The sequence below is a fragment of the Hypomesus transpacificus genome, unplaced genomic scaffold (genome assembly GCF_021917145.1).
Source record: "Hypomesus transpacificus isolate Combined female unplaced genomic scaffold, fHypTra1 scaffold_42, whole genome shotgun sequence".
In the NCBI taxonomy this organism is placed as follows: domain Eukaryota; kingdom Metazoa; phylum Chordata; class Actinopteri; order Osmeriformes; family Osmeridae; genus Hypomesus; species Hypomesus transpacificus.
Window position 1 is genome coordinate 1,992,856 of NW_025813938.1, and position 25,976 is coordinate 2,018,831.

The 25,976-nt window shown below is 47.6% G+C and overlaps 3 protein-coding genes across 5 annotated transcripts in view; all 3 read right to left on the bottom strand.

Annotated features, from left to right (window-relative positions):
* smtnb (smoothelin b) overlaps nt 1-14,520 on the bottom strand; it is a 55,891-nt gene extending 41,371 nt beyond the window's left edge. Inside the window, exon 1 of the mRNA XM_047016714.1 lies at nt 14,080-14,520. Within this exon, the coding sequence (XP_046872670.1) occupies nt 14,080-14,130 (51 nt within the window). The 5' untranslated portion in view covers nt 14,131-14,520. The remainder of the gene's footprint in view (nt 1-14,079) is intronic.
* Nucleotides 14,521-14,817: 297 nt separating this feature from the next.
* Nucleotides 14,818-20,172, bottom strand: trafd1 (TRAF-type zinc finger domain containing 1). 2 transcript variants are annotated; one of them, XM_047016680.1, is made up of 12 exons: nt 20,018-20,172; nt 19,570-19,616; nt 19,327-19,462; nt 19,152-19,205; nt 18,636-19,029; nt 17,895-18,167; nt 17,619-17,683; nt 16,920-17,183; nt 16,381-16,510; nt 15,723-15,984; nt 15,413-15,473; nt 14,818-15,315 (listed from the first exon to the last, which is right to left on the bottom strand). In XM_047016680.1, exons 2-12 carry the CDS (start codon nt 19,602-19,604, stop codon nt 15,292-15,294), a joined length of 1,698 nt encoding a protein of 565 aa, XP_046872636.1. In that variant the 5' UTR covers nt 19,605-19,616; nt 20,018-20,172; the 3' UTR covers nt 14,818-15,291. The 2 variants fall into 2 exon arrangements, with proteins under 2 accessions (XP_046872636.1, XP_046872634.1); XM_047016678.1 differs by having other exon boundaries at nt 18,591-19,029; nt 20,018-20,171.
* Nucleotides 20,173-20,548: 376 nt separating this feature from the next.
* On the bottom strand, nt 20,549-25,811 carry mob1a (MOB kinase activator 1A). Of its 2 annotated transcripts, XM_047016699.1 has the most exons (6): nt 25,509-25,810; nt 24,825-24,991; nt 24,462-24,555; nt 23,750-23,883; nt 23,006-23,169; nt 20,549-22,339 (listed from the first exon to the last, which is right to left on the bottom strand). In XM_047016699.1, exons 1-6 carry the CDS (start codon nt 25,520-25,522, stop codon nt 22,262-22,264), a joined length of 651 nt encoding a protein of 216 aa, XP_046872655.1. In that variant the 5' UTR covers nt 25,523-25,810; the 3' UTR covers nt 20,549-22,261. The 2 variants fall into 2 exon arrangements, with proteins under 2 accessions (XP_046872655.1, XP_046872656.1); XM_047016700.1 differs by lacking the exons at nt 20,549-22,339; nt 23,006-23,169 and adding an exon at nt 23,397-23,620 and having other exon boundaries at nt 25,509-25,811.
* Nucleotides 25,812-25,976: the final 165 nt, after the last annotated feature.

The following is a 25,976-nucleotide window of genomic DNA, read 5'->3' on the forward strand; positions in this document are numbered from 1 at the left end:
TCTGAGAGAGGTTGTGAGCTCCGCCCAGGCCCAGAGGGAGTGAGGGGTGAGGGGTGGGGGGTGGGGGTGGGGACGGGGTATCCTGGAGGAAGGAGGGTTCTGGGTTTGGAGCCTCGCTGCAAAGCGGTACACGGCAGAGCCATGGGGGACGTCTGCTCAAGCTGTAATTTGAGGGAATTTCTTGCTGAGCCGGCAGAAAAAAAAGAGAGTGAGTGAGGAGAAGGAGTAGAGTCTGAGAGGACGAAGAGTAAGAGAGGATGTGAGAGAGAAAGGAGGGCGACGTGTTAGCATGAGGATAGAATGACCCGGAGAGAGAAAGGAAGAGAAGGGAACAGAACAAGGCTTTTTAGGCCTAAACATGGGCAGACCAGAGCTGGGCGGGACAGGCCAGGAACTCACTCAGGTCATTCCTCACATTCCTGCTGACTCATGAGGGGAGGGCATGTGTGTGTGTGGGGGGGGGGGGGGGGGAGGCATGGTAAGAGCTGAAGGGGGGCTCGGGGCAGGAGAAAGAGCAACGAGGAAATGAAAACACGTGCTCACATCCAGCTCCGACTCGGGTTCACACACACACACACACACACACACACAGATCCCACTCACACACAGGTCACACACACACAGGTCACACACACACACTCAGATCCAGCTTAATGTACTGCTTATTGTACAGCTTATTGCTGCATGAATGGAATGATTTGATTATATATCTAGCATACTGCCAAGTTCTGAGGTCTAGGATTGAGTGATTTATTTCTTCATTTTTGTGATAAGGGAGACCAGCCAGGAGTCTGGGCAGAAACTCAGAAACACACTGAAGTGTCTCCCGACAGACCGACTTAGAAATCAGCCAAATTTAAATCAAAATCACATCACAATATTTTTTATTGATGACGACAAAACAACAGCAAGTGAAATGTTAAAGAGCTTGTTGCTCCTCTATGGTGAGAGCATGCTAGGTGGACGTGCTGGTCTCAGGCATGTGTGTGTCGACCAGCCAGGCTTGCTGGGATAGGCAGGGAGGATTATCATCACAAGGTGAGCTGAAACTGAATCCGTTGCTTGTGATTGGCCCCGGGGCAAAGTGGACCCCCACGCCAACTCGTTCCTAAGCAACAACAACAACTTGCCAGTTGAGTCTGTTTTGATTGATCACATCTAAGGAAGTGACAGGGCAGGCACCGAGCCAGAGGTAGGAACCATCTCTACCTCTACCCATGTTCAAAAAAAGAGAGAGAGAGAGACAGAGACAGAGACAGAGAGAGAGAAGAGAGAGAGAGAGAGAGAGAGAGAGAGAGAGAGAGAGAGAGAGAGAGAGAGAGAGAGAGAGACAGAGATGCCAACGATACAGGAAGGTAATGAGTAATCACGGAGCCAACAAAACAAACCTTTCACCCGGGCGTCTGCCAAGAAAAACACAACTTAACAGTTAGGAGGCCAGACACGGAAACACACTTCTGTACACAGAGGCCTTTGACTTTCACCCTGAGGTAGGTGACCTGGACAGAGCCACTGCTGTACCACTGTGTCATAAAAAGGGGGAGGAAGGGTGGGAGGAAGGAGAAAAGAGGTATAGTCCGAGTCCAGAGGTTTCCGGAAAAGTCCAGAGTTCAGTTACAAGATGACGACACCTAGCACCAATGCTTCACTGTGGGCATTTTTCAAACTGAACAACCGACCTCAGTTCTGAATCACCAACTGTCACTACCGTTAGGCTAAACCACAAGCACTGCAAACCAGCCCATTACAACCAGAAAAATACACCTACACACGTTTTATGCGGTCAAGGATGGTTTGTGAAAACCCCTTGAAAGAAAGAAGAATCTCAAAGACCCCCACAGCCTTCACGCAAAGGGAGAGCAGTGCGTTGGCGACACTGAGGGCGGCTTGCCTTCCCCAGCCCCGGCCCGAGCCGTCACCCACAGCCTGTGGAGCCCCAAGCCAGACCAAAACGCTGCGCACTGCGCTAACAGACACCGGAAACATGAGTCAGCTGTGAAAAAGATACGGAAAAAGGTCACACGGACATGCGTTCCTGAGCAAGACACACTCCAGACACACAGAGGAGGAGCAACCCGGCTGAGTCAGGGACGAGGGACGTCATCTCACCTCTCAGGAAACAGAACTCACCTAGATGTGCTGACTCAGACAGACCTGACTGACAAACAGGACTCACCTAGATGTGCTGACTCAGACAGACCTGACTGACAAACAGGACAGAGAGGGTGGTTCTAGCAGACAGAGATGAGAGACATGGTTGCGACACAGAGGGACAATCCCATGAAAGGCCAGTGTGCTTAAGCCCTAAGCCCTAGGAATTTAACTTCAAAAGCTTCGTACTACAGTGGCAAACATGATCTAAAATCATTTCATTTCCTCTATCAAATATATATGATCCACACTGTATGAGTTTAAAGGGATGGGGGGGAAACAAGGGTTATTCGACAGGCCAGCAGGAAACGGTCCAATTACACAGTAAAACAAAAAAACTAGACGGGAAGACAAACCTAAAAGTTTGAACTTTTCACATGCTGTCCTTTTATAAAGGCACGCCCCCTTCTGACTAACTTCCTGACCAGAAACAGTGTATTCCACCCAACACCTCCCTGTGTTTCAGAAAAACCCGTAGCACGTCCATAAAGGAACCTAGCAAAAGAACCCCAATCAATCACTGTCACTGAGGCTGGGTGTGGCCCGCAAGGCACCCCTCGTAACACCCCTCGCCTGGGCCACTCCCTGGGCCACTCCCTGGAGGACTCCCTGGAGGACTCCCAGCATCCAGCCTGGACGACTCCTGCCGGCCTGCACTGCTGCAATGCTGCCTGCCTGTCTGTTTACCTGCCTGTCTGTCTGTCTGTTTACCTGCATGTCTGTCAGCCTGTCTGTCTGTTTACCTGCCTGTCTGTCAGCCTGTCAGTCAGCCTGTCTGTCTGTCTGTCAGCCTGTCTGTCTGTCTGGTTATTGTTGCAGGCAGGAAAACAGAGGGTGGTTATCCTTTACTTCATCCAGCCACAGAACAAGTCTTCACAAACTGTACATTGTGTAACGCTGCAAGTCAGGCTGACAGTGAGTCATCACCGGCAGAGAAAAACCTGTCATTGAGGGGGGGCGAAACGGCCTCCAACTGTTTCAAAGCCAACAACAACAAAACTATTCCACTAAATGCTTTGACACATAGATCATGTGGCAAGAATGTCAAAGACGACACTAAAACCAATCCACAGCCATCTAAAAAGATCAAAGTGATATAGCCCAGACTGTGTTCCACTTCTCATCCCCTGAGTCCAATCCTCTGGGTCATGCCTAGAACGTCTTGACAGGAAGTTCATAGACCCAGGGTGTTTGGGTTCCATCCAGAACAGGACAGTACAGAAGACAACCCTGGCAGGACCCCAGAACGGCCACAATCACACCCACAACCCAGAGAACCAGGAACCAGCTTGTGACAACATGCAAAAGGCTGCTCTGGTCCATCTCCTGTTGGGATACAAGACAGGCAGAGATGCTAGTGTGTGTGTGTGTGTGTGTGTGTGTGTCAGGTTTAGCGGGACCTTGGTACCAGTCACCAGCTCTGAGTCACAGCACCGTGAGCCAAGTGACATCACTCCATGACATCATCCTGTGTCTGGACGGAATCCCCGTCTCCAGCAGCTCCTCAGAGCCCAGCCTGTCTGTCTGCCTGTCTGTCTGTCTCTCTGCCTGTCTGTCTGTCTCTCTGCCTGCCTGTCTGTCTGTCTGCCTGTCTGTCTGTCTCTCTGCCTGCCTGTCTGTCTGTCTGTCTGTCTGCCTGCCTGCCTGTCTGTCTGTCTGTCTGTCTCTCTGTCTGCCTGTCTGTCTGTCTGTCTGTCTGTCTCTCTGTCTGTCTGCCTGTCTGTCTGTCTGTCTGTCTCTCTGCCTGCCTGTCTGTCTGTCTGTCTCTCTGTCTGCCTGTCTCTCTGCCAGCCTGCCTGTCTGTCTGTCTGCCTGTCTGTCTGTCTCTCTGCCTGCCTGTCTGTCTGTCTGTCTGCCTGCCTGTCTGTCTCTCTGTCTGCCTGTCTGTCTGTCTGTCTGTCTCTCTGCCTGCCTGTCTGTCTGTCTGTCTGTCTGTCTCTCTGTCTGCCTGTCTCTCTGCCAGCCTGCCTGTCTGTCTGTCTGCCTGTCTCTCTGCCAGCCTGCCTGTCTCTCTCTCTGTCTGCCTGCCTGTCTCTCTGTCTGCCTGTCTGTCTGTCTGTCTGTCTGCTTGTCTCTCTGTCTGCCTGCCTGTCTGTCTCTCTGTCTGCCTGTCTGCCTGTCTCTCTGTCTGCCTGTCTCTCTGTCTGCCTGTCTCCCTGTCTGCCTGTCTCTCTGTCTGCCTGTCTCTCTGTCTGCCTGTCTGCCTGTCTCCCTGTCTGCCTGTCTGTCTGTCTGTCTGCTTGTCTCTCTGTCTGCCTGCCTGTCTGTCTGTCTGTCTGTCTGCTTGTCTCTCTGTCTGCCTGTCTCCCTGTCTGCATGCACGCGGCCTCAGTAGGCCCCCAGACTGGGTCCTGACCCTGTGACTGATAGCATGTGTGCTTCTGCGAGTATCAGTAACTGTTTTGGCACACATCCCTCTGTCACAGGTCCTTAGGAAACGTCCTGTGACGTGTAGAGGCCACGTGTCTAAACGTGTGAGGTCGCTTAAAGCTACCACTCCTTTTCTCCTTTCAGATAAAAGTATAAACACAGTGTGTGTGTGTGTGAGCGTGTGTGTGTGTCTACAAAGGGGGGCGGTAGTAATAATTTCCAGAGCAGGGGTTAGAGAGCAGTCAGGCAGCAGATTGGATCAGTGCTCTGTGCTGCAGTGTTTGCCCCCAGAACGAGTTTGCCCATATAAGGACACGTCTCCCAGCCAGCAGCCAGGAGACCGAGTAGATAACCAGCTGCCACTGAGGACTGGCTGACTGGTACTGGCTGACTGGTACTGGCTGACTGGTACTGGCTGACTGGTACTGGCTGACGGACAACAGCAGACAAACAATTCACAAGAGAAAATAGAGAGTAAGAAAACAGTCCGTTTTAAAACGTGGGCTCGGGTCGTGATCTGTCCCCTAGCTTTAATCATCTACCTCAAACCGCTCCATGACATGGAGTCAAATACGATTTCGTCATGATAAGCTAATTCAACAATTCTAAAAGGAACCCATTCTGTATTGCCACAGGCTGGGTGAGTTCACAGCACACAGCACAGGCACCACACCCATCCAAATGAGAATTGGATCAGCGTGCAAGCGAACCGTCTTGTGTGTGAGACGGTTGAATGGGTGCTGTTGGCTCGGCTAGCCTCTGGGCTGGAACAGAAGGCCTGTGGAACGTAGCGGAGCCAAGGTCAGATTGCACCTCACCTCACTATACAGCCATTGTCTGGGTGTGACGGAAGAGAGATAACCAACAGTGGGAGAGATATAGAATGAGAGAGAGACAAAGAGAGAGACAAAGAGAGAGAGAGAGAGAGAGAGAGAGACAGAGAGAGAGACAGAGAGAGAGAGACAAAGAGATAAAGAGAGACAGAGAGAGAGAGATACAAAGAGAGAGAGAGAGAGAGAGAGAGAGAGAGAGAGACAGAGAGACAGTGAAAGAGAGAGGCTCTGATATGGGGCACCATGCAGTGTGAGGAGTTCCAGGCTGTCAGGGGTAAAGATACCCCCCCCCCCCCCCACCCCTCAGAGCTCAGGACCGAGGCACCAGACCTGGGAAAAACACGCCCCTCCCCCTCCCTTTTCTGCTCCAGAGGACAGGGAGAAAGACAGGGCAGATCTCCCATGAGGACAGGGAAGGCATGGTGTATCAGAAGCGAGGGGGGGGGTAAGGGACATCGACAGACCCTTGGAAACAAAGTAACACTGCAGTCCTCACGAGGTGGAGGTGACCTCATGCTACTGTATACAGTCCAGGCCAAGACTGGTTCACAGTACAAAGGGTATTAGCGGTGAGACATACACGTGTTGCTCGAGCATTAATGAGGCCAACTGACTGGGGAACAGACTGGTCTGAAGCTGATAAGGGTCGTCTTTCATCTCTGTGGAGAGTCACACCAAGGGGTGCGTCTGTGGTGCGTCTGTGGTGCGTCTGTGGTGCGTCTTTGGTGCGTCTGTGGTACTGTGGAACTGTGGATTTGACCTGCCAGTCATTACTGCTTTGAATTTGATTTGTAGTTTCACCAGCTGACATGGATCCTCGATGTCTGAGGTCCGACTACTGACCCAGGAACAGGACAGCTGACGGTGATTTAGGCCGTGTTTTCAGACGGGGTCTGGGAGCGTTAATCTCCTGATAAAATCCCCTTATCTTGTTTTTATGTATTTTTAGGGTACTTTTTTGTTTTTTTAAACACATCAATCATCGGTGTTCTGTTCATATCTTGTTCCTGAGTCTGGGGCTTTGACTGGCTGGCTGAATGACCAGAGCCCCAGAGCCCAAGGTCTCCTGGGAGAGACCAGAACTTGGAGCCCACTGGGAGACTCCACGACTAGAACACTAGAACACTGTGTTCAGCTGCACTTACTAGCCAAGCCAGGTCAGAATCTCCTCAGAGCCGCAGCACAATGCAAAGCAACACGGAGAAAAAAAAAAAGAAGAAATAGACAAGATAGGATAAACAAAAGCGGTTTTCTACAATCAGCTTTGTATATCTAGGGAGCGCAGCCACTTTTAAACAGAGCAAGAAGCAAAGCAAAACATCAACATCCGCAAGAGGGACTGCTGGTGGATGTCAGGAAATGCCTTTTTCCTGAGGGATTCCACACAGGAAGGCTAAAACCCCAGCTATGTGGCCTCTCTCCATCTCTCTCTCTCTCTCTCCATCTCTCTCTATCTCTGTCTCTCTCTCTCTCCATCTCTCTCTATCTCTCTCCATCTCTCTCTCTCCATCTCTCTCCATCTCTCTCTCTCTCTATCTCTCTCTATCTCTCTCTGTCTGTCTGTCACTACCGATCCCTCTCATCTGCGGTAAACGTCCGTTACGATGACGGAAAAACCTCTTGAAGAGGATTTGGTCCAAACTACCATTAGGCATGCGATAGGTCACATGGGGTCCGTAAAGCCCTTTCACACTTGTGCGCTTCACAGGCCTTCCCGAGGCCAGGTTGACAGAGTCGATGTCAGATTGGGTTGGAGGCGATGGAGAGAGACAGGAGCCACAAGGAGCAACAGTCTGCTATGCATCACACAGCGTGACTTCCAAGTGGGCCGTCCTCCTCCAAGCTAAGGGCAGACTGGAGGAGCTGGTCCAAACCCAGGCAGAGGGACCAGTGAATCAGGAGTTCCTGCCATGTCAGGGTCCAGAGCCGTCGTCGACAAGACTGTAAATATCCTCACAGATGTCCCTCCGGAGTCGGCGAACACCTGCTCCGTGAATCTGTAGCAGGTACGTGCCAGACACAGAAGAATGGGCTGAAGACAGACATTTTTTCCAAACGCAAACTCCCTGACGCGTGATGTCATCCTGGAAAGGTCAGACCCAACCAGGGGCTTGCCGCGTGCATCTCCGAGAGCTCGGAGGATAACACACACACACACACACCACACACACACCCCTACACCATCACTTTTCCAGATTCTTCCCCCCCCCTCATTCGACAGGGTGTTTCTCCAGACAGACAAGAACCAGCTCCAGAAGCCTCGGAGATTAAGAGGCCAAGCGCGGGGAGGAATATATCACACGCTGAAGGGAGCAAACTATGAACTACGAGATCACTTCTGGCCAGACACCAACCGTCCGAAAAAGAAGAACTCACACACACTCACTCACAAAGGTCTATTTCATATTCTCCACACCAGCACGCCTCGCTTAGCGTGACACTGGCGTGCGATGTGAAGCGTGTGACGCATGTGGCGTGTTGGACGTGAGGGTGGGGGTTCATGGGAGGCTCTTCCCAGCCCCCTCCACCTGCAGCCTCTCTGGCCGGCCTCACATCTTCCCAGCCCCCTGGACCTGCAGCCTCTCTGGCCAGCCTCACATCTTCCCAGCCCCCTGGACCTGCAGCCTCTCTGGCCAGCCTCACATCTTCCCAGCCCCCTGGACCTGCAGCCTCTCTGGCCAGCCTCACATCTTCCCAGCCCCCTCCACCTGCAGCCTCTCTGGCCAGCCTCACATCTTCCCAGCCCCCTGGACCTGCAGCCTCTCTGGCCAGCCTAACATCTTTCCAGCCCCCTGGACCTGCAGCCTCTCTGGCCAGCCTCACATCTTCCCAGCCCCCTGGACCTGCAGCCTCTCTGGCCAGCCTCCCATCAGTCTGTCAACATTGGAGCGCAAAGCAGGAGAAACACACGACGCTCAGACACAGAGAGGTCCAATAAATCCGTGCCAGGTGGCCGTCCACAGCCTCACGATTCCTCTCCAGCAAAGTCTCCTCCAAAAGGATCTCCCAAGCGTTGACCAATAGGATCTCCCGAGGACCTATTGACCAATAAGATCTCCTGAGGACCTAGTGACCAATAGGATCTCCTGAGCATTGGATTCGCAGAGATTGTGGTGTGGAGATTGTGAAGTGAAAATTAAAGAAGAGGACTTGAAGAGGACTTGGCAGGCGACACGATCTTCCCAGCCTGTTACTACTGATGTTTGTTTGGAAGGCTCTGGGAAATGGTGACTAGGGAGTTTGTGGTAATTGCTTCCTGGCTTGTGTTCAACTGAGTCACCAAGAAATTCCTCTTAACAGCTATTGAGAGTTTTTTTCGTGGAAGCACCATGCTGTTTAAATCGAATTTCAGCTAAACCAGGGACCACAAACTAGTGTGTTGGATCATTGTTGCACAATAACTGCTTAATTAATCTAGAAACAAAGAACGGTCTATCCAGCTGTATATCTGAGAATAGCCACAGGCTACAACCTACAGTTAACAACATATTAGTAGCTATTGCAGATTCCCCCTCGTTAAAAACAATCTGAAACAATAGATTATAAATAAAGCGGCCCATGATTACAAAAGTTTTTCTCACCACTTTAGGGCCAAGAAACCGGGCTATATTTAGGACTCATCACATGAACACCAGCTTCCTGTCTTATCAAATAAATACACTGGGTGTTATCTTCCCGGTTCAAACTCCAATATATTCTGTCTCTGTGTGTGTGTGTGTGTGTTTGTGTGTGTGTGTAAGGGGGTGGAGGGTAGCCAACACTCTGATGCCTGAGGCACACTGTCAGTCAATGTGATGACAAGCCGGCTTTGCCACCAATACACTTCAGACTCAAAACTCCTTTCATGCATCAGTTAAGGGAAGCACTTGGCTTTGAGGGGTTTTGACATAGGAATCTAATGACTTAAAGAGTTAGGGTTTAGGTTTGACCAAGCCACATGACAGATGACAAGCTGGTAACGTGCAGCTTCCCAGGCGTGTACATTCCATGATAAAAAGAAGATCATTCTAGAAATCTGCGTCCAAGGAGCTCATTTGGTGTGCAACGCAAACTCTTCGTCACAGGACTACGCTGTGAGGAAAACACCTGCCATAAAACGTTCTAAACAGTCCAAAAGGTTGCAGGTTTTTACAGCAGCTAATCATGGCTGTTATGGTGCTGTGTTGTAAAGGTCGGATCAATGGTGTGTGGCAGTGCTATCTGGAATTCTCTCCTTCATCAACTGTGGCGGGGGGTGTGTGTGTATATGCGTGTGGCTCAGCCTGTAACAGCAACTGTATCAGTAAGACATGCAGCAGCTTGCTTTTTCAGCCCACTTGAAAAACATTTGAGCACTGACTGTACGTTCACAGACTGCACTCAGCCCGGCTGTCCTTCACACAGTTACAAGGTATTTCAGACGCCTCCCATCGGAGAAGTCTGACAGCGAGAAAACAGTTTCAAATGCTGTGTTTGAAGAGAGGGAGAGGGTGAAGAGGAACGACAGGAGAGAGCAAGACGTGGTGGCTGACAAACAACCCGAGGAGGGCTGTGAAAGTGTTCATAATACCAAGAACCATGTGAACGACAGCGTAAACAAACAAAACATTCTAGATTGCCGACAGCTTAAAATAACCCCCCCAGACGAACTTTACATGTTCCGTTTCATTCTTCAAATGTCTTTTTCCCACCCGATGATGTTAACGTTGGGGCTGACATTTGAGAATGGGTCTATCGGGACCTTCAGGATGGGCGTGCGAGCCCCCAGAACAGGCCCAGTCTCTCTGCCCGGCCGAGCAGCGTCCCCCAGGGCCCTGTCAACACAGCAGCAGGCCCCAGAGAGCCATGCCGCAGGGCCCTGGGGTCCTGTTTACCCCATCTAGGCCCTGCCTGAGACGGAGAGTTAACGGGTCAATCTCCGTCTCTCTGTGCTTGGAAAGACAGAGGTCACCTGGCCCCTCCCAGGCCTTATCACAAAACACAACGCAGGTCGTCCCACGTGCTGCGTCTGTCCCACAGGCCCTCCAGTCAGGTGATGGAGAGACTCACCCCTCCAGTCAGGTGACGGAGAGACTCAGCCCTCCTGTCAGGTGACACAGAAACTCAGCCCTCCAGTCAGGTGACGGAGAGACTCAGCCCTCCTGTCAGGTGATCGTGTCGCTCGGACGATAAGACACCTGTTTAAAAAAGGATTGGTGCAGGATGCAAAGGACAACACGCACACTGTAGCGCCCTGCACACGCTCTCTCAACTACGAGCAGTAGCAGAGAGAGAGGGGGGTCTTCAGTAGACCAAAGGACTCCTTAAGAAGCCACGGGTGGCACACCGAGTTGAGTGATGTTTTCATCTAAACACAAGCTAGACATTGAAGAGAGGGAGGGAGGGATGGATGGGGGAGGGATGGGTGGATAGAGTGGCTGTCTGTCATTGAAGGGAACAGGTGCGTTCTGCCTACCTGTGCAGGTGTGAGTGAGGAGGGAGGAGGGGACAGACTGAGCACTCACAGCCGCCCGGGCCAAATGGAAACACCTGTAGCCCGTCCTGCTGGTTTGAACATCTCTGAGCGTCAGAGATAATTACCAACAATCATCACACAGCTAATGATAGTCTAATCCTGAAAAACCAGGTCACAATCCTTTCCTCGGCCGCAATAAGGGTATGTTATTATTACTATATTAGTGGGCGCCTCGTCTTCAAGAATTTTCAAAAGAAAATACCAAAAAACTGAGAAAACGAAAACCTTTCATCTGTCAGGCTGCGGGAGACGACCCCCAGCTTGAGGCTGTGGTGTGATCCTGGCCTCGCGGCGGGAGATGCAGCTCCAAACTGTCATCCTGCGCTCTTCGCCTGCCTCCAGCAGCCCGACTGAAAGGCTCACTGGCTGAGAGAGGAGGAGAGGGGAGAGGAGGAGAGGGGAGAGGGGAGAGGGGAGAGGAGGAGAGGGGAGAGGAGGAGAGGAGGAAAGGGGAGAGGGGAGAGGAGGAGAGGGGAGAGGAGGAGAGGAGGAGAGGGGAGAGGGGAGAGGAGGAGAGGGGAGAGGAGGAGAGGAGGAGAGGGGAGAGGAGGAGAGGGGAGAGGGGAGAGGAGGAGAGGGGAGAGGAGGAGAGGGGGAGAGGAGGAGAGGGGGAGAGGAGGAGAGGAGGAGAGGAGGAGAGGAGGAGAGGGGGAGAGGAGGAGAGGGGAGAGGAGGAGAGGGGAGAGGAGGAGAGGGGGAGAGGAGGAGAGGGGGAGAGGGGAGAGGAGGAGAGGAGGAGAGGGGGAGAGGGGAGAGGAGGAGAGGGGGAGAGGGGGAGAGGAGGAGAGGGGAGAGGAGGAGAGGGGAGAGGAGGAGAGGGGGAGAGGGTAGAGGAGGAGAGGGGAGAGGAGCCCGGCCAGGGGCTTTGTGAGTGTTTAAGGACTTGAGACCAACGGAAGAAAGATCTTCCTGGTTGCTACTGAGGGGAACAAATAAGCAGTCTAGCAGGCGGCCAGCCGGCTGAATGGCAGAGTATTCACAGGATTAGTGTCGTTTGAGGGTCCACTATATGTCCCACTGGCTGTTCAGTTCATTAGGCACAGAACAGCCCTGAGTGTGTGTGAGAATGTGTGTGTGTACATGAGTGTGTGTGAGAATGTGTGTGACTGTATATGAGAGTGTGTGAGAGTGTGTGAGAGTGTGTGTGTGTTCGCGTTTGAAAGCTGTTTTTGTGGCAGCCCCACCTCTTCCTAGTGCCCGCTGTAAATATAGGCCATTCCCAGTTGCACCGTTAAAACCGTGTTTTTTTAAACCAGACTAGCAAGCAACAGGTTACAAACCTCTGTTCACCAACTGCCACTTCCACACAAGAGCTGTGTTTTCTCTCATTCTCTGCTCCTTAAACTCAAACCGGCCAGGACTTCACCCCAAAAAAGCATGGGTACTTTGGCGGTTTTGGTTGTCTGAACTTTATTTTACGATGGTGGCTTTGTAAAAACACATTAGATCTTTTTTTTTCTCTCTCTCTCTCAAAAGGGGCCAGAGTCTCATCATAGTCACACATAAACAACTCAGCTGGAACAATAAGCCAGAGACAAGCCTGTGTTTCCCTTGGAGTTGACTCTAGCATGGAAAAACACGACACAGACACACAACACGAAATATCACCCAGGACCGGCTGGGAGCTTGACGACCTTTGTTGATGGTCACTGGAGACATGTAGCACTAGGTCTTACTCACTGAAGCCAAACACACAGAAATAACATTCCACTTCTGGTTTCCTACTGTGTTCATTTAGCTGACGCTTTCATCCCAAACTAGCATACAGGTTAGAATTTGAACCTGGGAACCACTTGATCAGCAGTCCGATGATTTACCTTTGAGCTTCCATCACTGTTTACCTGATGCTTTCCATTTCCATTTAGTCATTTAGCAGACGCTCTTATCCAGAGCGACTTACAGTACAGGGACATTCCCCCGAGGCAAGTAGGGTGAAGTACCTTGCCTAAGGACACAACATCATTTTGCACGGCCAGGAATCGAACTGGCAATATTCAGATTACTAGCCCGATTTCCTAACCACTCAGCCACCTGACTCCCTAAAATTAAATGCTCTGAACGACAGGATAGGCATTTGTGTTTGTATTTTTTTTTTTTTTTTTTTTAATTGTATTTGAGTACGATCCTGCATATTCAAATGCATCTCAGCCCCAGATGTTGTACATATTCCAATGCAAACTTGGTGGAAAGCATGTCTGGGTGCTATGCTCTTAGACCGGTCAGCCCTGGATTCCAGTCAACGGACAACAAAACTGTGATGAGGAGTCTGGGAGAGGGAAAGGAAAAACTATAAAGCCATGTCCCCATTCTCACCGCAAAGCATTCCAATTCCAAGTCCTTTAATTCTTCAGTCCGAGTTCCTACATCATTGTAGTTGTGGATGTTTTAGTTGTGGATGTATACAGGAAAAGCGTCACATTAACGAGACGTTACCCTGTGGTAAAAATGTGCCATTTTAAATGATTTACGGCAGTTTAGTTACCAGGGTCGCCGGCCAGAGAATTTCTTCCCGCAGAGACTTCAGTGAGAGGAAATTGTCACTCATGAAAATATATCAAATAGCTAAGGCCTCAGCCGCTCAACAAACCAGTCGACCTGCCTTGGTCCAAACTGATTGCATTCCTTTACCAAAGTTAGTGACCTTTAACGAAATGAGAATCCAAATCTTATTTGAAAAAGTCCATCCTGAGGGTCGCTCCACTTCTTGGGAGAGGGACCCGATAACAGATAAATCGTGTCGGAAGGATCTGACAGGTAGTACACCTATAACATGACTGCTTTATCACCACAGTCCAGCTCAACATTAAATAACTGGGTAAATATTCGCAGTTCTTGCCCCCCACAGAACCATAAATGATAAAGTACCTTCCGAAATGAGCCCATGTCTCTAGGCTAGAGCAAGTGTCGAAAGTGACGTCTCCAATAATCAACAGTGATGTTTTGAAAAACAATAACTCCCATATGGGTTTAGTTCAGTATGAATTATGAAGAACGGTCAGCTATACGAGACGCCGGTGAACCGGACGTCTCGCCTGTTCTAAACTCACATTCCCGAATAACTTCAACGCAATTAAATAGGATTTGAGTTGTTTTTTGCGCTCTGATGGTGAGGATACGGGTCGCGGTTGCCATGCAGTCCTCACTCTAGGCGGACTGCTTAAGGCTCCTAAACTCGCTCACCGCCGATGATCCAAATATGTACCATACTCTTCCGCACACAACCATACTCACCAGATTCCGCAGTGAAGGCTCGTCCAAAGTGGAGTATCTTTCAGCGGACATATTTAGTCTTTATTTTCTTCGTGAGCACAGGTTAAGAGATAAAATCAAAACTATACAAACAAGGCTCTAAGCTTGACTTGTTTGGTGGACTAACTCGCGATCAATTAACGTAGTTTTCCCTTAAACAGGAACCTCCTTGTCAACTTGTCGCTCCTATGTGTTGTTAGAACTGATGCTCCACCTGCTCGAAGAATCGTTTTTTCCCCCCCTTTTATAACTTGGAGTTGTAGTTGTTTATTCTACTGAAATGTAATCATAATGTTTGACCCTTTCTCAACATTCCCTCTCAACTACAAAAATCCGCAACACGCTTCGGAAACTGAACACATTTCAGTTTTCAATAACCCTGACGTGCGCATCTAGGATTTCAGAAAATGCTATGACAGTCCACTCACACACAGCGAGCTTTGAATCCAGAATTCCCACTTAATTCACTAGCGCCGCCCCCTTTAAAAGGCACGATCTCCCAACCGCGCCACGCTGTGGACAGATCCAAATGACCAGGTTGCACGTGAACAAAACAGAACGAGCCCCACTGACCTCATTCCCTTGAATCAAGGCCTAAATTGTACACATTTGAATGAGGTCAGTGATGAAGTGTGAACGACTACCACTAAAGTAACCAGCAGACGGACGGAACAGTAACCTCTCATTCATTCCACAGCACTGAATAAGCGACACACCACATGGGTCTATAGAAGTGTTTATTAAAAGTGTGAAGATGATATTACAAGGAATTAAAAACCATTATGTTTGGCAGGTGCAGCTCTGCATACAAATAATGCTTTGATATTTCTTCTTCTGATACTTGACTCTCAATCAACGCAAACAATCACAATTATATTGTGGAGCAGCAAAGTATTTTGCATTTACATGTTTTACATAAAATGATTTTAAGGCATGTTTTCATGAACCTTAATATAAATACACACATTGAAGTTTTACATAAAGAAATCTAAAATAAGAAGACAATTTAAAAAAAAGAGTTTTCTGGTAAACTACCTGTGTCCAACTAAACAACTGCTTCAAACAGGCATTAGACATACGTGGACATTTAGCAAGAGAGACCACATTAAATGACCACAGCACATACAACAGTTAGTATTTGGTGATGATTGCCTACTGTACTTCTTCCCAACAGCACATTTCTCACTCCTCTTGTTATTCATTTTGCTTCTTCGGCAACTAGGAATGAGAACATATGCAGAAAAACTCATGTAATCAAGTTGCATTCGATAACAGTAAGCCTGAAGAGCACAGTGTAAGCCAAAGTCCTGCTTACGTTCGACGGCCCCACATTCTTCGTTTTTCTTCGCCCGTCGATATTTTCCCGGTGAGGTGGTCTAGGTAAGAGAGAGAGCATTTCATAATAAAACTGTTTAAAACAAGCAAACCTACTGTCACATCTTTTTGTCATGATTAAGTCCTTACCACATTTAATTTATTTATTTATTCAGTAAAAAGGAAAAATGTTATCTGGATTGCTGCATCACCACAATTTCTCTTTGGGGTCACTGCACACCTACATGAAATAGAGATGCTAACTACTTTGTGACAGAAGTTACTGAAGATTGGTCATTATTCAATCTCACCCCACAGCAGTTGGGGAGTACACATTGTGGCTATCCCCAAAAGGTGAGTTGTTGCTGTCGCTGAGGGGAGACATGCAGCTGTTGCTAAAGGAAGAGAGAGCTCCTTCTGCCCCTCGGCCGTTCTGGGGTCTGTTCTTCATCTGGGAGTCCCAGTTAGAGAGCTTTCCCTGGGGGACTGGCCCGCTGAGGCCGCTGCAGTCTCGGGCGTTTCGCATCAAAGGCCTCTCCCTGTTCACCGTAAAGACATCATCCAAGGGGTCACCTGCAAGCAGGAGTAACGCAGGTTCGAGTTTTGTTTCAGAAAAAGGAGAGACCTAACATTTTGTAATTTAGCAGACGCTCTTATCCAGAGCGACTTACAGTATGCACAGGGGCATTCCCCCAAGGCAAGTAGGGTGATGTGCTTTGCCCAAGGACACGATTAATTAGCACGGCGGGGAATTGAACCGGCAACCTTCTGATTACCAGCCCAATTCCCTAACCGCTCAGCCGCCTGATGGTAAGTCATACCACTCCTGACATTTACAGCACTTTCTCCCAGGGGGATGAATAACCTGTCTGGCTGTTTAACCATATCCTGAACACGTTCTTTCCGATGCAATAACCCGATGACAAGAGAGCTGATTCACAGGACAGCGTTTACGGTCTGGAGCCTCACCCTGGTGCATCAGTCTCCTCTGCACCTCTGGAGAGCTGGCACCTGGACTCTCTCTGTGAGGAAGAGGCTTCTGGAAGGATGATTTGGTCTCTTTATCCACTGGCTGTGCTGTGCGCGGCCTACACTTGTCCTGAGGGTAAAGATCATGAAAGACGACTGTGAATAATGGTACCGTGTGCATGCATATTTCCCTTTGATCAGTGTCATACACGCACATTTAGCTGTGAATACAGTAATATATGGACAGACCGCTGTAATTGGTGTAATGTACCCCCCAGTTTGCTGTGATTGGTGTAATGTACCCCCCAGTTTGCTGTGATTGGTGTAATGTACCCCCCAGTTTGCTGTGATTGGTGTAATGTACCCCCAGTTTGCTGTGATTGGTGTAATGTACCCCCAGTTTGCTGTGATTGGTGTAATGTACCCCCAGTTTGCTGTGATTGGTGTAATGTACCCCCAGTTTGCTGTGATTGGTCTTATCTACCCCCAGTTTGCTGTGATTGGTGTAATGTACCCCCAGTTTGCTGTGATTGGTTTACCTGGTGGTGGAAGACTACAGCCTCTTCTAGAGCCACGCCACAGAACTCACAGGGGATGAGCACGTCTCCCACTCGTGGACTGGAAGGGGGGCTGTCCAAGAGCGGGGAGGCGGGGCGTGGGAAGGCAGTGAGGCTGGGAGAGGGGGTGCCAGAGGGCGGGGCGTGCCTGAGCCCCCCTGCCCCCCTGGGGAGCCAGTCCTCGCAGGGCGGAGACGGGGGGCGCTTACTGAAGGAGGCGAAGGCAGAGGCCGGAGAGCAGCCCGTCTGGGAGACGAGAAGAGAGAGAGGGGATGAACCACGATGGAGGAAGGTAGAAACGTTTTACAGCTTAGGTTGCGACGACCCAATTTGCACATGCCCCTTCCTCCGTGTTTACTTTCGTTATTATTAATAATAATAATAATAATAATACCACACAGCACACACAAACCAAACATATTAGAAATGCTATATTATAAGTTACAAAGTGACTGGGCGATTTGATACGATTGAGAGATTAGACAAGAGGGAGCAAACGGAAGTAACAAAACATCAACATGCACAGGAAGGAAGCAAAGGGGGGGAGAAGAGAGCCAGGGTTGCTCACGAACCACTGTTGTCTCACAGGGAAACGGCCTCTGTGCACGCACCCTAATCTGGGAGCAGCAGAGAGAAGGGACAGAAGCTACCGGAAAGATGACATGATGCCACCCCACTGACCTGGTGCAGAATGAGGTCCTCTTCTGGAAACAGCTCCTCACAGAACTCACAGGGCAACATGGTGTCTACATGGGAGATAAAAGGAAGAACAAAATAAAAAGTGGAATCTTGTAAGATAATATAATATCACTGTGTACTGAGTGTTTGTTTCTCACTTAAGTATAGATGTGTTGAAAACAATTACAGAGTAAAGTGCAATGACAAATGTGGGAGGAAAAAAAAAAGGGGGGGGGGGGGGAAACGAATAAATGAGCATTCATTTGGACACAATCTGACCTGTCTGGTCGTCGTCTGGGGTCATGCTAGTGCCGGTGGTGATGTGATGGAAGTTGTTGTTGGGGGAAGCGTGTGAAGACGAAGGGAACGCTTTGGAAGACCTTCCGAACTGGTGGTCCCAGACGTCGGTCCACAGGGCTCCCTCCCCCCCTGCATCCCCGTCGCTCTGCAGGCTGAGGGCCAGCATGTAGTCCAGGCTGAGGGTGGCATCTCCTGGAGGCTGGCCGGCCGGCCAGCCAACACTGTTATTGTTTCCCACCACATGGGGGTAAACTACAGGAAGTTAGAGCATGTGAGATTGATGCAAGGGCCTGAGATATTGTCTAATGATACAGTGGATGTTTACATTTTACATTTAGTCAGTTAACAGACGCTGTTATTCCAGAGCGACTTAAAGTAAGTACAGGGACATTCTCCCCGAGGCAAGTAGGGTGAAGTGCCTTGCCCAAGGACACAACGTCATTTTGCATGGCCGGGAATCAAACCAACAACCCTTCAGATTAATAGCCCGACTCCTTAACCGCTCAGCCAGCTGATTTATGAGAATAAGTCATTTGTCAATTCAATACCGTGAAGGTGAGACTGTATACTCGGGCACTGTCTACTATAGGATTGTATTGGCAAATCTTAGTGAGCTATCTGGTTGGACGATGTCTATGTGAGTGATGGTTCTAGTTGAAGCCTGGTCTCACTCACAGTGGTTGAATGCTGTGTTCCTGGGCCCAATGTTACTTCTCTCACCAGGGTCGGTGGAGGTCAGAGTGCTGTTGTGGACTCTGGCCTCTAGGGAGCGTGGTGGAAGACTGCGCTCCCCCGCAATCATGTTGTTATTCTTAGGGCCTCCCTCTTGGGCCTTCAGCAGGTTCCGGATGGAGTGGGCTTCGAACCAGGCTCCAGGGGTCTGGGGCTCTGCCGAGCTGTGACCTGCCCGGCTGTTGTTCCTTTCCTGGGGGGGAGTAAGACTACCACACAGGGCCGAGTGGACGGCCTGCTCCCTCAGCATCACGTTGGACTTGCAGAGGGGACATGATTCAGTGCGTGTCCCGCAATAGTCCTCGTGCTGTTTAGACTGGCTGAACACGACCTCCAGGTCACAGTACTGGCAAGGGACCATCCTCTGACCGCACTCTGAGCTCTGGGGAAGAGTAATGGGACGATTGGTCACAATGGAAATTTCCGGAAATGCATATAAAATAAAAGAATAAAAAAAGACAATGGAACTCTGGCTCAAGATTTCGTTCTAGGTTTTGTGACTACCTGGTGGACATCCATTTGACTCTTCTCAATATTCAAGCCACATTTGCATTTCATCTGAAACAAAATTGAAAGTATGGTTGAACTACAGCAGTCAAGGAACATCCACTCCACATGTGATGCTTTTGTTTTCTGGAATAGTTTTCTGTCAAAGCCATCGAGCAGAACCAACTAGTACCTTGACGTGTTCCTGTTCTTTATGCTGTTTCAGATCAGAACGTGGAACCGGCTCTTGGCAAACTTCACACAGGGCAATGTTTCGGCGACAGTGGATTTCGTGGGTTGTGAAATTTGCCCCAGGAATGTCATGCTTGCTAGAAAAGAGCAGAAGTGAATGATGAGAAAATCTGTCGTTTGAGATCATACTGACTCGTACTAGCATATTGGGTGATACATGTTTAATGGATTAGTGCACCCCCACCAGTTTGCACAGAACTGTGTGCCATCATCAGCCATGGTTACTTTCAACTGAAAAAGAGGAAATAACGACCAATGATCAACTAGATTAGTTTATGTCACTGACAAACATTCCACAACACAAAAAGCTAGTCTACTGCTAAAGCTAGCTAGCTATTATTGTTATGAAGATTAACGTTGCGACAACCTAGCCAGTTAGCTAGGGATACAAGTTCGGTAGCTGAAATGTCCTGGCTTTATGCAGTTATAATCAAGCTTGATAGTCAGTCATCTACTGGCTAATTTTGGATAAATGTCAACACGATACGATATCTTCTGTACAACGATAGCTAGAAGTAGTAGACTGTTTGATTCAACGAACAGAACTGTGGATAGCCTTGAATAACGTCAGGATTAAAAATAACCAACACTTTACGTACCACACTGAGTAGTAGTTTTGACAATGTACTTACATTGTTTTATTTGAAGTCCTGTAAATAACAAGTTAGACCAGGATATCTAGCGAGCTACCCCCAACTTGCCCTGTTATATTGATCTGTTGTCTTTTTTGCCTGTGCTGGTAGCTCTAAGACTTGTCAAGATCGCTTCCTGAAATATTACGTTTCAGGAAGTTGCTATAGCGTCTGTTGGGTGCGTCTCTTTCCAAAACTCCGGTTTCACCCGATGCACCAAACGATCAGTTTCCTTACCAGATGATGTGCAGACGAGAAATTGTGAGCGCTAGCCTATCTAGGTTACAGCTCTTTTCGCAGTATGATTAAGTTATTAAAATACACGGAAGAGAACCACTTTTCTGGATTGGAACGAACTCATGGCAAACCACACGCAGTTTAAATGTTCTTCTGTTTGAAGCTTCTTTCAATACATACAGACAAATCAAATCTACTTAGAATGTTATTTGCATTCAAGTAAAACATTCGACGAATAGCCATTCATAAAACGCAATAAACCAAACGGAACGTAATAGAATACAAAACACAGAATGTCTCATCAATGTTTATTTAGCTTTTCTCCTACCAATACTGTCATATCAGACTCATTTTCTCTTTAATAAGGCACAGTTTTGTTCAGATAATGTACTGTCAATTATCATATTTACAGCAGAAAAGGACACACATGAAATGTCCATCAAAATGCCAAATTAATTTTAAAATGTTCATCCGATCAAAAGTTTCCCATTTTACTCTTACAAATATTGCATTCTGAATTATAAAATATGAAATGTAACTCAAATGGATAGCATTCCAACAAGATTTTTTAAACGCATATATAAGAGAAAGCAGAATAAAAGAGTAAGACAGAAATACACATTCTAATCAAACTAGGCCTAAGGCGAGCGTGTGGTCAAATCAGTCAAATTACGAGCCCCTTCACAACACATTCAATTCATGCATTTTGACAACGATCCTATAAATCTACAAGGGATGTTGATTGTCTGAGACTGACTTAGTTTCAGACTGCAGAAACATGTCATGCAACTCGTTAAGAGTAATGAAAAACAAGATTTGTAGGTGGTGTTTATGAAATTGGATGACAAAAAGTAGCTTTTGGGTGACAAGGTGGCGTGGATAAAACAGCCCTGCTGTTTCACTCATCTGTGCTGGAAACACTGGAGAAGATCAGTATGAACAGTATCATACCACATTTGGACAAACAATCATTTATAAAAGAAAAATAACGACATACATCTCATGTACAGTCATCTTTCTTAGGTACTGGAACATTTGCAATTATTGCATTATGTATGCTGGGGATAAAAATCTAAATTGAGTTTAATAAAATATTGACTTGATATTAAAAGTACCAGCATGCACAAAACACATCCACAAATTATTGTAGCAAAAAAAACTGAATTGAGGCACATTTGACTGAAATGACAGTAAAACAAACAAAGTTTTAAACTATCGTTCATGAGAAGTTTCATGTTAATTTATAGAAATGTCACTCGATGACACTGCTTGGTTTACATCCTATCATCTCTAAGTGGTTTACTACAACGTACAAATATAATTTCAGATTCTTTAGAAATATTGGAAGAATATCTATTATCAAGTTTATCAAAAGTCTCATTGTAAAACTGACATTATAAACAACCTTTTTCTATTTCAGTCACCCTTTGTGAAAAAGTGAAATAACCAGGCAAACCAGATTCACATTCAAAACAGAAAATTGTTATACATTACTACTAACACTTGAATTCTAAACAAAACTGATGTTCAAAACGCAAAAAAAAAAAAGAAAAGTCAAACAGCTGGTTTGCATTTCGACCCCAGAAACATCTTGGTCCACGAAGAACAAGGCGGTAGGTCCCAATTATAGAAGTGTTAAACCAAAAACATATTTAATATACTATACTCTCTGGTATCTTATCTAAAAGACTAACGTGATCTCTGACATCGCACACCTTTAAAACAATATGGAGACTACAAAGGAAAGCAAAAAGTGAGACAGAACGGTTGAGAAAAAACAAAACAATAACGGTGAAGAAAGATGGAAGGCACAAAGTGAAAGAGTGAGCACATGAAGAGCGAGAGAGGTAGTAGTCAGAGAAGGAGAGAGAGAGGGGGAGAGGGGAGGGAGAGGGAGGGAGAGGGAGAGAGAGAGAAAGAGAGAGAGAGGGGGGAAAGGGCGAAGGAGGGGGAGGGAGAGAGAGAGAGAGAGTGGAGGAGAAAAGAGAGGAAGAGAAAAGAGGTTGTCTATCTGTCCTTGGAGCCCAGCTTTTCAATCAGGTCCTGCAGGGGGGCCAGTTCACGCCGGTCAATAAGGCTGAACTCCTACAGAGAACACACTCAGTCATTACACCACTCAGGAACACCGTCAGTCATTACACCACCCAGCAACACAGTCAGTCAGTTAGTACACCACCCATTAACACACTCAGTCATTACACCACCCAGGAAGACGTTTTACTATCTAAAACTATACATGATCGAACTTGATGTCTTAACGTTTTAAGAATCTACGCATCTACAAGCAATACAAAAGCAATCATCTTCCTACTGTAATCGAGATGTTACTGTTGCATTGTATATAAGCAACTGAGATATCGTAGTTTATGTATAATTTTTTGTCATGGTGCCTGGTAGCAGAGATATGGCTAATGCATCCAGCCTATTGACTCTGACCACACAAACACTGTATGACGTACTTCTGACCCTAAACCCAGGGTTCAAATTAGAGGGGGGCTTGACCCCCCTAATTAAGACTTGGACCCCCCTAATTAAGACTTGGACCCCCCCAAAATAGGTAAAAACAACAGGTCGGGGGGGTCGATACACGCCCTGGAGAAGAAGTTGACCCCCCCACGATTGTCATTGTATAATTCGCACTCTTCCTAAACCGACTCTACTTTCTTTCATACACTGTGTGTACGTCTGCTTTGGATGGAAACCTCGTGCTAAACGCTCCAAACGCTAACGTAAACCCCCCCCCGCCCTTACCTGGACGAAGAAGATGAAGTGTTTGAAGGAGGTGTTGAGGTGGGCCTCCTCCTGCAGCTGCATCACAGAGTCAAAGTGCTGGTGGTAGATGTGAGCGTAGACTCTGAACAGGCGCTTCAGGATGGTCTTGGCCACAGACATAAAGTTCTTAGGGAAAGGCACTCCTACCGAGGCAGGACAAGAGGGTCAGACGGCTGAGCAGTTAGGGAATCGGGCTATTAAATTAGAAGGTTGCCGGTTCGATTCCCGGCAGTGCTAAATGACGTGTCCTTGGGGCAAGGCACTTCACCCTACTTTCCTCGGGGGGAATGTCCCTGTACTTACTACAAGTCGCTCTGGATAAGAGTATGTAATGTAAATGTAAGAAAATTAAGTTCTTAGGGAAAGGCATTCCTAAAGAGCAGGACAAGACACATATTTTTTTTAATCCTAAATTCTTAAAGCCCCTTATTATAAGTTAGACTTTGTACCGTTAGTATAGTTAGACTTACTACACCACTATTCAAGATTTATGATCCCTATATGTTGAATGTATGCACCTTCCTTTCATGGCAATTAAAACCCCTTTCTGATCTGATCTATCTTCTGATCGGAAGTTCTTAGGGAAAGGCACTCCTACAGAAGCGGGACCCAAACAGAACCGCTAAACCCATGCATACATCCTTCAGAAGGACCATGTTCACGTCGACGGCAGCAGGGAAGACAAACCCGTTGTTGACGGTTGCGTCTGAAAAGGTGACTGACCTATTTTGGAAGGGAAGAGCGTCTCATCATCCAGCTGATCCTGCACCCAGGTCATCAGGTAGTCAATGTACTTGGGAGCGGAGCACTTGATTGGCTTCTTGATGTTGGTGCCATCTGCCCAGTGGTACTCATACCTACAGGTGAAAGATTAGCATTTTGGGTCACCTTTTACACTCATGCTAAGCTAATGTGGAAATTCCTTGACATAATAAGACGCTACACTACTACTTTATAAGACGGTGGATGTTGAAATGGCTTTTCCCTGGTTATATGCGGAAGCCACCGGGCAACTAGGGGATATGGAATTTCAGTTTTGACGCAATCCAGTGCTGTTCAACTACAGAAGTGCAGAGCTTGTTTACTAAGCAGACATTAGCACTGAAGGAAGGAAGAGGATGGTTTCCACGGTGACCTTAATACCAAAGGGAAGTATCGTTCCTCTGCATTTAAAGACACAAACAGATAAAAGAGAAGGCAGATGACTTTAAGGAAGTGACTGAACTAAATATCAAACTAAAGAGCCCTACAAGGCCTGCACTGAGCTGACACATTCAAACCATCTGACAGAAAACCGAGAAGCGAAAGTATCTTTTTTTTTTTATCAGCTGATTTGTGAAGCAGTTTACATCAATAGTCTCATGAGATAAAACTGGAATTACATTGGGGCTTGAACGCCCTCTTAGTTTACGCCACCCTTGAGTCTTTGACATACCTTGGTCCTGCTGACATCACCGAGCAGCTTGTCTCAGTGCAGAACTCTGTGATGGTGCCATATAACATGTTGATCTGGTTGAAGAAATCCACAGCTGAAAGTGGGGAAACATCCACAAGTCTGTCATTTTTCAAAGCATCACAACTGCATGGACTGAGACACACAATCTGAGGTGTAATATTAACAATTAACCACTTACTGGTTGACTAACCTACAACTAATAGTGATGTTGCAAAATCTTTCTTTATAATTGAGGATGCATTCCAATTATTCTATCCTCAAACCACACCGTAGGTGCGATTTAGTTGGACTGTCAAAATAAACAGGTGCATTTCTTCATGGCATTTCATTTAATCCACTCACTGTTCACTGCAATCCACTCGTTAAGATCCTCTCCCTCCGGTAGCATCACAGCTTGTCTCAAATTCCCACTACCGAGAGTGGCCTCCGCGTGTTTCAACAGCTCATACTGATGTGAACCTTCGGGGATGTTTTTCTTCGGCTTGAAGGTCTTGGATGAGCGATTTCCACTGCGAAAAGCGACACGAGAGATAACGGTTTCTATAGAGGAGATCTACGGATACACTTGCTGGTGCAGTGTAAATTATAAGCTCGTTAGCAAGCCACCCTTCGCAGTACATTGAACCGACATCCTCGTCTGAGCTCCTTCCTGTTTTAAGTTTTCTGCTTCACCACAACAACACAGTCGACCAGACACTGTCTACACTTTTATTTTAGATGTGACAATGGTGGGATATTGTAATAATAACTTAGGACGGTGGTTAGTTAGCTAGGTAAAGCAACACCCTTGTTGTGTTCACATCGCCCAATTAAATTACTGTGGCTAGCTAGCTTATACAGTACATGCAGCGAGATAGCTTTTAACTTCAGCTAGTTAGCGAGCGAGTCAGCCTCGCTAACTAGCCAACTATCTATTCACACTAACTAGGCCATACGGGTTGGAACTCAAATTAGTCTAAATATATATGGTGTTGTGTTTCGTTAGATAGTCAAGCATACTAGACTAGCTAGCAAAGTGTTACTTACAATAAGAAGCTCATCGTTGCGAACTTTCGAGTGGTGGTGGTGGGGAGAAAGACGAAGACAGCTCCAAACCACTAAATTAACTCAAAAGACACTGATCTCTATTTGTAACGCTGCCAACACGATTAATGGAAGTGTGGATTGATTGACACCTACTATCTTTAAAAAACGCCCTTTGCCCCACCGAGCTAAAAAAAAGTAATGTTTTTTTGTGTGTGTTGCTTTTCTGCCCTCACTCGACGCTCGAGTCAGTCTTGCTACTCCGTCAGCCCAGCGCTAGTACAGTCGTGAGCTACGACAACGTAGCTGTGCAGCAGAGCATTCGTTTGAGTTTATATGACGGCGCTGCACCGCGGTGCGCCTATATGCACCAGATTGATGTGTGGAGTTACTTTTTTCCTGGCAGGAAACTTCAACATCGAATATAACTTGCGTCAGTATGTCATGCCTGTATGTCAATGTACTCTTTTG

Bases quoted from the DNA above. Each gene is read 5' to 3' on its own strand.
- trafd1 (XM_047016678.1), bottom strand. From the start codon at position 19,604: ATGGCTGATGATGGCACACAGTTCTGTGCAAACTG. The intron at 19,030-19,151 runs GTAGTCACAAAA...ACTCTTCCCCAG, and splicing joins GTCAAATGGATGTCCACCAG to AGCTCAGAGTGCGGTCAGAG. The intron at 16,511-16,919 runs GTAAACCAATCA...CTTTACCCTCAG, and splicing joins CTGTAGTCTTCCACCACCAG to GACAAGTGTAGGCCGCGCAC.
- mob1a (XM_047016699.1), bottom strand. The intron at 23,884-24,461 runs GTATGTCAAAGA...TTTCACCTGTAG, and splicing joins GTGATGTCAGCAGGACCAAG to GTATGAGTACCACTGGGCAG. The intron at 22,340-23,005 runs GTAAGGGCGGGG...TGTTCTCTGTAG, and splicing joins ACTTCATCTTCTTCGTCCAG to GAGTTCAGCCTTATTGACCG.